At 44.7% G+C, this 13,841-nt stretch overlaps 1 protein-coding gene across 4 annotated transcripts in view; it reads right to left on the bottom strand.

Moving 5' to 3' along the window:
* Nucleotides 1–13,841, bottom strand: part of CHCHD6 (coiled-coil-helix-coiled-coil-helix domain containing 6) — a 183,542-nt gene that overhangs the window by 43,715 nt on the left and 125,986 nt on the right. For all 4 annotated transcript variants that reach the window (XM_006120208.5, XM_089781217.1, XM_089781216.1 and 1 more), the window contains one exon: nucleotides 8,986–9,121. In XM_006120208.5, the coding sequence (XP_006120270.2) occupies nucleotides 8,986–9,121 (136 nt within the window). The remainder of the gene's footprint in view (nucleotides 1–8,985; nucleotides 9,122–13,841) is intronic.

Below are 13,841 nucleotides of genomic sequence, written 5' to 3'. Positions count from 1 at the left end.
AAAAATTGAGTTCCATAATACTAACAAAGATAGGTGAAGAGGTGACCATAAGTAGCTAGACCTGGTGCATGTATTCGACAACTAGCTGGAGTTACCCAGCGTTGTTCGGTCCCACTCCCTGCTGACTGATTTGCTTCCTCCCCCCGCCAGCCCTACTTCCTGCTGGCCGGGTCTCCTCCTCCCGATCTCCCTCGGCTAGCCCCGCTCCCGTCGTCTGTCCCCCCCACCCTGATCTCCCCGACCACCTCTGCTTCCCGCCGGTGGCTCCCCCTCGATATCCCCCAGCCAGCTCCGCTGCCCCTGACTCCTTCCCTCCCGACCAGCTCTGCTTCCCACCGGCTACCCCTTCCCCGATCTCCCCTGGCCAGCCCCGCTGCCCCCGACCTCCCCTCCTACCAGCTCTGCTTCCTGCTGGCTGCCCCTCCCCCGATCTCCCCCTTGGGTGGGACAAAGTACCTCTTCTCGATCCCCTTAGCTGCCAGGGGCACAGAGGATGGGGTCTGCCACAGTGTCATGTATTGTCATCATGATTGGCAGAGCCATCCTGGAGGGCCCCTCATGTAAGAGGATGTTCACCACTGGGTCCTCAGGTTACTGTATCTCATCCATCAGAAGATTCATATTCTGCGCCACCCTGCGCAGCAACTCTTGATATGCCCTGTGGTCCACAGGTGAGGGCCCCAACATGGTGGTGCCCACAACTGCTTTGTACAGTGAGGGCAATGAATAGGCCGGGGCAGTGTCCTCCACCGGTAACTGAGCTCTGTCTTTGGGGTCCACCCAATGGCCTTTCTCTGGTGGCTGTCCCCAGGAAGTGGGCTGTCAACTCTAGATGGGTGGGACTCTGCTGCAGATGGTGTCCTGGAGCAGTGCCTGTCCTTAGAGGGAACGGGATCTATGACTCGCAGACACGGTGGAGTATCCTGGGACTGATGGTATTGCGCTGGCGGTGGCCAATGCTGTTGCCACTGTATCAGCTGGTCTCTTGTACTGCGTCAAGACCGGCTGTGCCGAGACCTATCCAACACCACATCCAACTCCAATTCTGACTTGGACGACCACAGTGGTGCTGATGATGCCAGTGCCAAGTGTCGGGACCTTGTTCGGGACTCCGACTGGTGCTGAAGAGGCCTGAAAGGGGAGCAGTGCCTTGGACTGCTAGACCACAACCTCAACCTGGTCTCCATGTCGAACACCAGTCTAGCGCTCGGTGCTGGACTCTCTTACCGTGCTGGCAGCAAGGAACATTGCACCAATGACAGGGGACCCTCCAAGGAGAAAGACCCGTTCTGGTACCACTCCATGGACTGTGGTCGACGGAGCATAGCTGGCTTTCCCCTTGAGTGGTGAGGTCCCAGCAGTCCCTCAGTGGATGGTCATGTGCCAAACTCAAGAGCACAGGTCCTGGGGTCAGAGTTGACGGCATGTCCTGGATCTCCAGCACCGGGGATTTCCTCCTGGCATGGGCATGTCTTTGTCGGGGCCTATAGGGGGACCTGCCTCTGTCCTCTCTCCTGCCCCACAGTGTCAGTGAGGTAGATCTAGGTCTTGGCACTTGTGCCCAGCTGCTGCACCATGTCTCTCACGGAGGCCGAGGTACTGTGCACTGAGCTGGCTCCTGGGGGTTTTAACACCACCTCCATCAGGAGCTGTTGAAGCCTATGCTCTCTGTCTTTTCTGGTGCGGGGCTTAAAACTTTGACAGATCTTGCACTTTTCAGTGCAATGTTCTTCACCCAGGCAGCGAAGGCATGCCTCATGCAGGTAGCTGTTGGGCATATGGCGTTTGCACACTACACACACTTTAAAGCCTGGGGTGTTAGGCATGCCCTGGTGCCCTACGGGGGCTAAACACTTGGGCACTTGTTCACTGTCCTTTTATTTGTTTGAAAATCTTTATCACGAGAAACAAAGTGAAGACTAGAGGAACGAGAGCTACCGCTAGGGACTAGGCACTTGCTAAGTAAGAGCTAGCTACAGTTTCAACGTCGCCAAGGACAGTAAGATAGACTGAGGGATGGGAGGAATGGCAGTGGTATATATGTTCTGATATAGCGGTGCTACTTTAGGGGTCTCCACAGCTGACTCTACAAGAGCTGCTAGGGGAAAAGCTTCCAACATTCATTCATGCAGCATGCGTACACCTGAATGGGAACTGACACAAACAATCACTCGAAGAAGAATCTTGGAGCACAACCAATAATGGTGAGAAGTTTTGAGCTGATTTTTGTTCTCTCATTGTTTTCTTAAATAATTCCAAACTCCAAGAAGATGGCACATTTGGGCTTTATACAGAATGTGGACTGTATAGCACAGATAGGGAAACGCATGTGTTCACAGAGGTTAATACATAATGATGATAATGCCAGGCTTGGAAACACCAGGGCTTTGTGAAGCTCTGCGATACAGAGCAAAACAAAGAACTTATGCCTCTAGCTTTGTAAATATTGGGTACATGCAGAAACCATTTCCATTTTAAGTAGGCCAACATTTTACTCTGGAATATGCCTCATATATTAAGAGGGTGGTTTATTTCCTTATAGGCAGCTCCATATTTTTTAGTTTTTCCAGTAGTGAACTCTAGGGCACACGAAAAGCTCTTGTGTATGGACCAAAGAGAGACTCTTCAAAACAAGGAACTGCAATACAATCTGAACAATAACCATTTCCAGTTCTTTATAATTAGAAGCAAAATATGGATCATTTTCACCTTTGCAAATAATAGGCTAGGAGAACGCCTGGGTACAGTTAATCTGATGCTGCTCTCCTCAGAGTTTACGACTAAACAAACAGCAGCTGCTTGCAGCTTGCGGCCTCTCCACTGATTCCCTTGCGAGGGCCATTTATTGAGTCATAAACTCCTCCGATAGCGTTATCACCACAGCATTCACGGAAACAAAGGTTGGAAGAGAGAAAGATTAAAAGCTGAACTAACTTTACAGGAAAAGCAAGGGAAAACTTTACAGATCAGTTTGCATTTAAAAAAGGTAGGTGGACATATGTGGACAGTAGAATGGGAATATACTACAGGGAACTGCTAAGTGCTTCAAGCTCTAGGTATAAAATACACAGACTTCTCTACAACTACATTTGGATTCCAGAAAGGAAATGCTGTCTAGCAGCATTCTGAGTCAGAGATTCAGTGTTCCATGTGGTATATTCTGAGTGTATGTATATATCTTTTCAACAAGTCTTTAATGAAGACCTGTCTGCTTTCCAAGGTTCTTAAAAATCCTCTGGGACACCTCAGAGTAGGCATTCGCCTCAACACACGACTGGTTTCTCTCCTTCACACTTTTATGCTATGTGGTGGGTAATACACAGGTAGCATGAAAAGAATGAGGGAGAATTATGAATTCCTTATAACAACTTTATTTAGACACCTGCTACTGACAAGAGAGAACAGTTATGTGGCAGAACTGTATGTGTGGCCTGAGCTTTACATACTACACAGCCTGGCCATAAGCTTCAGATGAGCCAAAATGTCAGCATGGCTGATCTATAAGAAAAAAGTCCTGGAGATGCTAGAGTAGCAGTCTGAGAGAAAGGGTAACCATTCACAGAGAGGAAATCCTCTACAGCATAGGTTCCCAAACTGGGGGAGGTAAAGAAACTCCGGGGGGGGGGCACAAGGTGACCCAGTCAATTCCGCCCGCCCACCCCGCCCCCACCTCCCCCAAGAAAGAGCCCGGTCAGTCTGGTAAAAAATTCAGAAAATACCGGACGTGTGAAAGGTCCGGTATTTTCTGTTTTTCCTGGCTCGGGCGTCTGCCAGAACACGCACAGCTCGGGCTGGCTGGGGTGGGGGGAGAAGAGGATGGAGCGTCCTGGGCAGACTTCAAAATGGCTACCTTAAAAGAGCAATGCCTTCTCTCCTCTTAAAAGGGCAACCATTTTGGGGGGGAGGGGTGTCAACATCTTTTCCCTCTTGTTTTTTACAGTGGTCCCAGGAATTAAAAGGTCCATGACTGTTTTTCAGCCCCAGTCAGTCCTCTTTTTTTTTTTTTTGCTATTTTTGGGGGGGGGGGGGGCATGAGGATTTTTCAAAAATCAGAAAGGGGGTGTGATGCTGAAAAGTTTGGGAACCACTGCTCTACGGGTATATGTAAGGAGAGAGAAGGGTCAAGGTGTCAGGCCCACTGGCCCAGTCTTGTAGGTCACCCTTTCTGTATGGGGCCAATGGGAGATTTGATAGTATAATAATAGGTTATGTAACAAATCAGTCCGAAAATTCTCTGACAGCTAAAACCATAGGTGAAATTTAGAATTCTATGCATTCTCGGGTGCACAGAGGAAGGAGCCTTTTCGGAAACAAACAAACAAACATTCATATGGACATGTTTACAGAAAAGGGAAGCAAAGAGGCAATAAATACTATTGAAGGTCTAGGGACCCTATTCAAGATGAGGCAAAGAGACCTGATAAAATACAAAGGCTTTTGCCAGTTGCTCACAAAGACACAGGTCTCCCTACCTGGACTCCAAGAAACAAATTAACCAGATTTCCATTGTCCTCCACCCGGCCTGGCATGAGAGAAAATAGCAACATCCTCTTTCAATTCTAATTGTATGCAAGCTGTGGTAGCTCCACCTCCTGGTGAAATTTGCAATCAATAAACTAGAAACAATTTGAAGAGACACAATAAGGGCTGCCCCTCCCACAGCTTCACCATTATTCCAGCTTTTATTTAGGTCTAAAAGCAGCGATTTTATGCTTTTTTGTCTGAAATTCTGCAGAAATATGAAAACAGACCCAAACTAAGAGGAGACATCATAAGCAAGCCACTCTCACAGTGCACATACTTCCCAGCAAGCAAGACACAACAGCTCAGGATGCTGGTACTATGATAATGGAGAGTATTTTGGTGGAATAATACACGAGTCAGTACTGAGGTTTTATTCTCATTGTTCGATAGGTTCCAATGGAGATTTATAACCCAGTCTCACAAAGTACCTCCCAAGTTCCTCTCCTTGGAGGAGAAGGCATTAGAGAAGTAGCCCCACATTCACTTGCACAAACTGCTTAAGCAGTAAGTTAGAGAAGAATAGTCTCTGGGTCAAAGCCAGTGAAGAGGGGAATTCCCTTACATTTCCTCTGCACAAACCTTCACTTCATGCCTGCCCATCAGCCTGTGCCCCATCAAGCCCACAAGAGTAAAAACCATCATAAAATCATAGACTACTAGAACTGGAAGGGACCTCGAGAGGTCATCGAGTCCAGCCCCTGACCGCACAGCAGGACTAAGCACAGTCTATATCATCCCTGATAGAGGTGTGTCTAACCTGCTCTTAAATATCTCCAGTGATGGAGATTCCACAACCTCCCTAATTACAATCACCACCTTAAAGGGACCCGCATGGCCCGGAACAGGTAACACTGTATTTATGGCACAGAGATAGGGAGCATCTACACTGCACCATAGGTCAAAATAAAATACGCAATTTGAGCTGCGCAAATTGTGTATCTTATTTTGATGTTATTTCGAAATAGCTTATTTAAAATTTGGCGCTGTCTACACAGCACTTATTTCAAAATAAATAATCCCTTACTCCTCATGAAATGAGGTATACAAGGACATCGGAATAGGGAGCCTGATATATTTTGAAATAATGGGTGCATGCAAAAGATGCAGAATAGCTATTTTGGGATACCTCTAGTATCCTGAAATAGCGCTGCAGCGTAGACGTGGCTATAATGTCCAGGAGCCAATTGGCCTCTTCTTCCTTTGTCTCATGATTTTCATCTAGTGAACTGCATTGCCCTTCCCCTTTCCCACAATGCCTCCACAGGGATACTCTCTTACAGAGTTGGCTTTGTACTAGCCGCACCTTGCACTGGAGAATAGGCTTCTGAGAATAGTCTGACCCCCATCACCATTGCCAACCGCAGAGTCCGGGAGCCGCTACTGTTCTCTCATTCTCCTCCCTTCATCGTTCTAGTACCGTTTTATGAGTCCCAGCTCTTGCCCTGCAAACAGACACCTGCCCTCTCCCCTTCACTCCTTACACAGCAGGTTTGCATAACTGCAGTGTCATCCTGGTCATTCTTAGAACTCACTGCAACCCTAGCAAAGGGCTAGTGCAAGAGGATTAGCTAAGACAGGCCCAGGAACCAGGCAGGGAAGAAAATGCCTAATTAAAAATATTTTCAAACTAAAGAAAGCGGAACGAAACAAGGAGAAAAAGAAGAAAAAAAGAGAATTCTTTTACCTGTTTGTTAATGGGGTAGGGGCACTCAGGGCACCTACAACACTTCTGACTCAGGGAAATTTTTAAAGGACAAGCTCTGACCAATATAGGCTCTGGAAGGGCTGGAGGAACAGTAGCCTTCTACTGGGATCTGCAATTTTCACTTCCTTCATAATACAGAACCCTCTCATTCGGAGTCTAGTTTAAATGGACTGGGGCACCTTTCTGCCACCATCAGGGGTAACTCTCAGAGCACTACAAGATACATTAAGTAACATCTGATGAGCACTGAAAGATCTTTGGTGAAGTATACTAGTGAGGGCAAAGCATCAGTATGCAAATGAACTGGAGTTACCTAACGTATACAATGGTTAATGGGATGCCAACACTGCACTGTCTAAAAATTAAGCTCGTTTTAAAAACGTCATGAAGTTGTCCTCCTCTTCCTCACCCTTCTCCAAGGTGAATCTTACACTTGTGCAGGAGAGCTTGAGGCAGAGAGGCATTCAGTGTAAGGTGTAAATTAAGAAAAGTCTTTTTTTATATGTGAATCTTGTAATGACCTTTCATGAAACCTAGTCAGCAACCCGTGCCTGAGGCAGTGCATACATTTTGGGGTTCAGAGGACATCATAAATCAGTGGAGTTAACCACCATAGTCAGAGTTAAACCGGGGGTAAGCCAGAGAACTCACTGATGCTGTAAGAACTTACACCAGGGCTCCATTTGGTCTAGTGTTTTCAGAACCCTTTAATTCAGAGATTACAAAGCCAGAAGGCACCATTGTGATTATCTCATTTGACCTCTTGTATAAAACAGGCAACAAGACTTCCCTGAATTAATTTATGTTTGAACTAGAGCATATCCTCTGGAAAAACATTCAATCTTGTTTAAAAGTGTCCAGTGATGGAGAATTTACCACAGATGCTAACCTCAGAGCTCAGAGTTACCCTAGCAATGCATACAGAGATTTCCTGCCATCTTGCTGTCACCTGCAGCAAATTAATGTAATATGCATTTCAGCACCCTGTCTGCACCTCTTTCCAGCAGATTTCCACAACACTAAGGGAAACTTTCTAGCAAGGCTCACTGTACAAAGGAATCTCTGTGAACTAAGTTATTTGGTTTATAAAGAAAACATACAAACTAAAAAACCCCCTCACAACCTCCTACTTAATAGGATATTTCACTGCCCTCTGCTGATACCAGTCCTTCAGCTTCCAATTTACTCTTTAATAATGTCAGGCTGGGGCTCAAGACTGGCAGCTTCCCAGTCTCTTTCTCAGGCGAGTTGGAACTGCAGCTTGTGAATATGCTGAAGTTTAATGCAATCTGTCTTCTTTGGTAATCACATTTCGTCTGCATTGGGCGCAATAAAGATATATTGGTAAATGCATCTGTTAAAGATACACTCACTGAAAGGCTACAAGCCTGATTTACAGAAGGCAAGAAGGAAGCATTGCCTAACAGAGACCAGCAAGAGATGTGCTGTGCTCTGCATACAGCAACAGGGGACAGAGATTGTGCAGCAGTAGCACAGGCCCTGCTTTGCTTTAGAGCTGAGGAAGAAAAAGAAACCGCATGTTTTGGGAGCTGGCGACTTTAAAGATACCAGAGAAAAGCCCTTTCCCTGGCAGCTTTAACCTTGCTGATTTGCAGACATACAAAGACCTTCTTTGTAAACAGGAAAGAAAAAAAATTCCACTAGGACTTGCAACAACATTTGGTCTAATATATCCTGACAATTTTCCCATCTCCTTCTGTCGGGGCTTCTTCTGGGAGCGGGCTGGCAGCTTGTTTCATGTTATACTTAAATCAGGCATACAGCATCTTTTTACAATGCTAATGCAAAGAGGCTCTCTTCACAACAGTCCCAGCCTCTCCCTTTCACACAGGTGACCCCATAAGAAGTATTTCAGTCTCATTTTCCCTACAAAGCTTTGCTTTTGCACTACACCCCACCATAAACCCTTCAAGAAATGCTCCATCGGAGCAAATGGCCCTGTACCTGGAAGGATAATTTTCCTCTTTCCTTACACCCTAGAAATTACACCTGTATTTTATATCCACCACCATCTCAAAGACTATTTTTGCCATTTGAAAGCCCACTGGAAGTGCTCTGTGAACCGGGCATCCTTCCCACTCCCTTCTTCTTATTCAAGTACTAATGGCCTAATTCTTCCAAGGTGCTGAGCAGTCAAAATTGATGGATGTTAATGGTAGCTGTATGCACGCTAACTCTGAAAATCATATAATAAAGGGTGCAGGTTTACTCTGCTGGGCCAGCAATTTTGGGATACCCTTAATCCCTGAAAGGAAACACCTTGGTCTAATTTGCCAATAAGAGAAACTAACAAGAAACAGCAACAATAAGAGGAAAGTCTCTCAATCTGGGGTGCAATACTGAGAAACAGAGCACTTAGACCTATGGTCATTAAAAAAATATTGCTGGTACTGGAAATACTGCTTTACTCTCATAAATGTGAAGGGTGTAGCTTGCAAGGTCTATCAGAAAAGTTGAGATTTGAGGAAAAGTGATAAGACAACACATTAGAAGGTTAAGAGAAACCCACCAGTGGTTGGCATTAGTATCTTAAGGTGCTAATTTAGAACATCAGCACTTGCTACAATTGTGTCAGTTGCACATCCTGTGGGGAGGTCTTCAGAAGAGACTGAAGCCTGTGAGCATTCTGACCTTCCCATCAGAGCCACAGCAATCTGAGAAAGCTCCCCATAAGGAAAACACTAGGCAGAGAGGACAGTGAAGCCAGCAGGAGGTGGTGGGGAAGTTACTGTTACCTTCTGTGCTGCACTAACACAGCGCTGGTACTCCTTGGCCAGCTCTGAGCACTTGAGCACTTCATGCTTGTTTTCTTGGTAGCACTTCAGAATCTCAGACTGCAGTCCTGCACACAGAGGCTCAGTGTTCCTTCGCCTGTGGGGAAAATGGGAAGAGGTGGATCTGTAACAAGCATAAGGTTTCTCTACGTACTTCAGCTCTCCCAGTTCCCCTTACACATACCAACCCCAGCATAGGATCAACCAGAAAAGTCTTTAGAAAATAAATGATCCAATAGGAATAGCAACCATCAACATACCCTCTAATCTTTTCCATCCATGTGCAGATTTTTTTCCATCCAGGTGTGGTATACATTTTTATGTGCACCAAGGCACGTGCCAACGTGCACCATCAGTAGAAACAAAAACCTAGCTGTGGGTGCACTGCTAATCAGTGGGGAAGCATTTGAATTTCTCCTGAGCACCGACACAAGTGCCCAGCTTACAGGGAATACTGGCAACCATTATCAGTATCTTTCTGTTGAGGACTACAAGCCTCAATCTCCCATGAGATTACGAAGAGTTATCCCCATTCAACAAGTGGGAAGAGAGACAGAGAGAGAATAAATAATTTGCCCAAAACACACACAAAAGTTTTTGGCAGAGTTGGAGGTAAATCCCAGAAATCTGGGGGTGAACTACCTGATTCTCCAAAACAACAAGCAGTCTACCCTAAAAGTTGGAGGAGCAAATGTGACTTGTTGAGTAAGTCACTGCATTCTCCAATCTACATAACAGCTATTTAAACACATCAAAACAGAACATAAAAGATCAGGTTTGGGTATGCGACTGCAATTCCAGTAGACGGGCATAAGTTAGCTTTAATGTAGCTGGAGCAATAAAGCTGTGGCAGAGGTTTCAGCATGGGCTAGTCCCACAAGTAGTTATTGAGGGTTCTGGACAAGTTTGCACAGTCTGCACTGCAGTTCATGCTACCATGGCTTCAATGCTTCAGAACATGAGCTAGTTAAAGCTAATCCAGATATTTCTATTCAGGCTGCAGTCATGCCCCATGACTGTCAGACTTATGATAGGTGTCTGAAGAGCAACTATGACTTGTTGAACAAACCACCTCACATTCTCCAATTTAAGTTATAGCTATGTAAGCACTTCAAAAACAACCAAAACAAAATAGCAAACTTAGGGCATCATGACTACTCTAATGGCTAGAAAAAGTAGGGAGTAAGAGTGCAACTAAATACATTTATTTTCTGACCTACTGCATTTAATAGTCATCCTAAAAGTGATATCTATGCACACCCAGGGATAACGTGGGATCTGCTTCACATACAATAAGATGTGTATGGTGTATGTACATGCACAGGCATGAATACAAACAATGGAGAAGGCAAAGGTGAAACAACACCATCAATGATGGTACTTACATATTAAGTAAAGTGTCATCATCTACGCAGACAGGCAAACACAAACTGCAGGATTTTCACCACACTTTAGAACTTGTGTGCAAGTGTATGGACATGTTAAGGAGGAATGCACATAGAAAGAGGTATAACTCACTACACCATAAATCCCCACTTTTTCTGTACTGCTACATTTGTAGGTCTGTCTCTGAACAGGCCCCAGCTCTGCTTTCTACAGCATTTGTCCTACAGGAAAGTTGTAATCCTGTGCTAGGGAATCACATTCATTTCCTGAGCCTCAAAAACTCTGTCTGTGCATCTTTATGACTTCAGTGCACAACTAGACACACACTGAGTGGGAGCGTCTAGATGTTGTACCTGCTACCTATTCAAGCTATTATTTGAGTCGTGTTTTTTTCTGTGTAGCAAAGAAACTAAAAATATTGCGTTTCTTGGATCCTTTTCTGATTGTAAGGAGGATGGAGGAGAAGGGAGCTAAGACAAGAATTTCCCACCCTCATATTTTTTAGGTTGAGGCTGCATACAGGATGGACACAATGAAGGGAAAATATTATATTAGCTCAAAGGCAAGATCTGGACACTTCTCTGAGAAAACTGTACTAAGATACTGTTCCAGAAGTGCACCTTCAGCACCGGTCACACCACCAAGTCTCAAGAGCAAAGTTGTAGCATTTATCAGGAACAACATGCCCTATACACCAGCAGCAGCACAAAAAGTAACAGTAACATTGCTGTGCTTGGATTAGACAAGGTCAAATAATTTTGCTCCCTCTCTCCCTCCCTCCTCCAAGTGGTCTGGTCTTCATAAGGAAGGTCATTCCTGTGTAGGATCCTTAGGCACTGGACTGTGTTCATAAATGAAAAAAAAAATTAAAAGCCTTCAAAAAGTCTGAAATGGAAAAGAACTTGCAGGGAATTTCAGAAACTCATAAGGTTGGCATTTTGCTCTGCTACTGCAATTTTAATATAATTCTAATCAACTCAATGAATCCTTGGAAACAATACCAAACAGTGCTATGTCAGGAAATACCACCAAATCCTTCAATTCACTGGGAAAGTTAAGACTCTTAAAATTAGGTTTTAACTCAGCATGTTAAAAAAAAACTTAAAGTGTATTTTGTAACTTTATACTACAAGAAGGAAGGCAGATACAATATGTTATGAAATCATTCATCTCTATATTCACCTGTATGTTACAGTGTGATATCAGCATCTCAGATGGGTGGACACATTTTAGAGAGTGTTAAGGTTTCATTTTGCTAGTCTCAGAATGGAGAGTCAGTAAGCCTTTATTTGCTGGTTCCTCACCTGTACCAGCTATGGTGCCTGCCTTCACTAAGATCAACAACAAGTTAGGACACACCTGAAGGCTCATGGCACTGTCTTGTGCAGGCAGCACTGTACAGTAGAGATGTTAAAATGTGTTTACTTAAGTAAACGTGTAACTGCTGAAAATTTCAGGGGGAGGGTGGCTCCCCGGGAGTCAGTGCATGCCAAGAGCCAGCTTTTAAGCAGGTTCCCCACATGTACCAATAGCCTGCATGCAACTGTTAAGGTTAACTGATGAGCTCATTGATTAACCATGTACATGGTTAGACTTTCACATCCCTACTGTCCAGAATTAAAAACAAAACCAAGAAAGAAGCCATGGAAAGAAGCTGGTGAGATGCCTGCCATTGCCTCTCCCCTGCAGGAGATCGACCCATGTTAAATGAAAGAGGTTGCTTGAGAGGCAGCTATATTGCTACCACTTCACAGAACTGCCCAAAAAGCAGAGAGTTTATATAGCAACTCCTTCAATAAATTCATGTGTTTCAAAATGAAAACCAAGGCCTTATGTACACACAAGTTGCACAAATTTAACAGAATAGATTTAGATTAATGAACTTAAAGGAATAAAATCCAAAGTCAGTTAAGTCAATTATGAATTTAAGGCAGTAGTTCTCAAACTGAGTCGGGACCCCAGGGTGGGCCACAGCCCTATTTTAATGGGGTCACCAGGGCTGGTTTAGACTTGTTGGCACCCAGGGACAAAGCCTGAGCTCTATTATGTGGTGCCAAAGTTAAAGCCAGAGGGTTTCGGTCCCCCTACTCATAGCAGAGGGACTTGGACTTTGGGACCTCTACTCCCCAGGGCTTATGAAGGCTCAGGCGTCGGTTCCCCTTCCTCAGGTCAATTAGGTTCGTTTTTTTTTTTTAAGAAGGAAGTCACAGTTTGAGAACCCATGATGTAAGGCACTCAAATTGATTTAGTAAGTCTGTTTCTTAACTTTATTATGGTAAATCAGAAGAACTTGTCTTTAGACAGGGCCTTTGCTTTCACTCAATGAATCTCATAATTGTACAGAAAAACTTAATTTTGAATGTAATAAGTCTGCCTGAGTATGTAAATAGCCTAAAACAATAGCTCTTACAGGGGAGGTCTGTGCTATTTATGAGGTTACCAATAACAATTTAGATGCCAGGTCTGTATCTCACTGCTGATCAAAGCATGTTAGAAGGAGCTGGAAGATCACAGATCTGCACGATCTACCACAAATGAAAGCTGATTTTGGTGCTATAAGCAGATAGCATCAAGGAGATTCTACCATTTTGCCCCCAGCCCTCAATCTGACCTGTGGAGCTAAGAAACTAGAGAGGAAGAGCCTAGTACAGAGGTATGTGGGAACCCCAACAAAGGGAAGGCTCTCCTGGAGAGACCAGTGGGACACCTAAGCCTACACCTGCCTGGCCCCACCATGCTCACTCAAAAAAAGGGGAGCCTGGACTGCTCTGGTGGTGAATGTAGGGCTAAGCAGTTTTTTCCCTAGTTCCAATGACTGCTGCTCCTCCCTTTGTTCAATGCTAGTACAGCTTCAGGCAGACCCCACTGCACTGCTTCCTCTTGGATCACGTTTTTAATTGTGACTTTTAAACCTGAGACCTGTGATTGTGACATCACTGAGGACTATGACCCCAAGACCTCCATGTGCTCATGCCTTCATCTGCCCTGCTCAGAAGTGTTTCTGAACCCTCATGAGAGGGAGCCAAGTGGGCACCCTCATAATCCACTGAGAATGATACCTCATTGTGGCCTCTGAAGTACCTTTTCCCTCAGTTTGAGCCTATTGGCTGTAGCTGACTTCTCTGAGAAAAGACAGCATTCTAGTTGTCCCCCCTCCCCCAAAGGGCTGCTACTGGTAAGATACAGTGTTCAACAAAAAGGGGTTAGATGTAGTGACACATTGGTGCTTTCTTTGGAAAGGTTCAAGGCTTATTCTGTTTTTAAAAAGGAAAAATATATATATTCGTTTAAAAAAATAAAAAATTTAAAAAATTTTAAAAAAGGTTGCTCAAGCTCCAGAGAAGACTAGGCTCTTAGACCTTGTTTAATATCTTGAATTATAATTCACATCAATGTTCCTAAAACTGATATAAAAGGTTTAGCTACAAATG

Source organism: Pelodiscus sinensis, chromosome 11 (genome assembly GCF_052426305.1).
Source record: "Pelodiscus sinensis isolate ZL-2025 chromosome 11, ASM5242630v1, whole genome shotgun sequence".
In the NCBI taxonomy this organism is placed as follows: domain Eukaryota; kingdom Metazoa; phylum Chordata; order Testudines; family Trionychidae; genus Pelodiscus; species Pelodiscus sinensis.
Note: the sequence above shows the minus strand (reverse complement) of the source record. Positions and strands in the feature narration are given on the sequence as shown.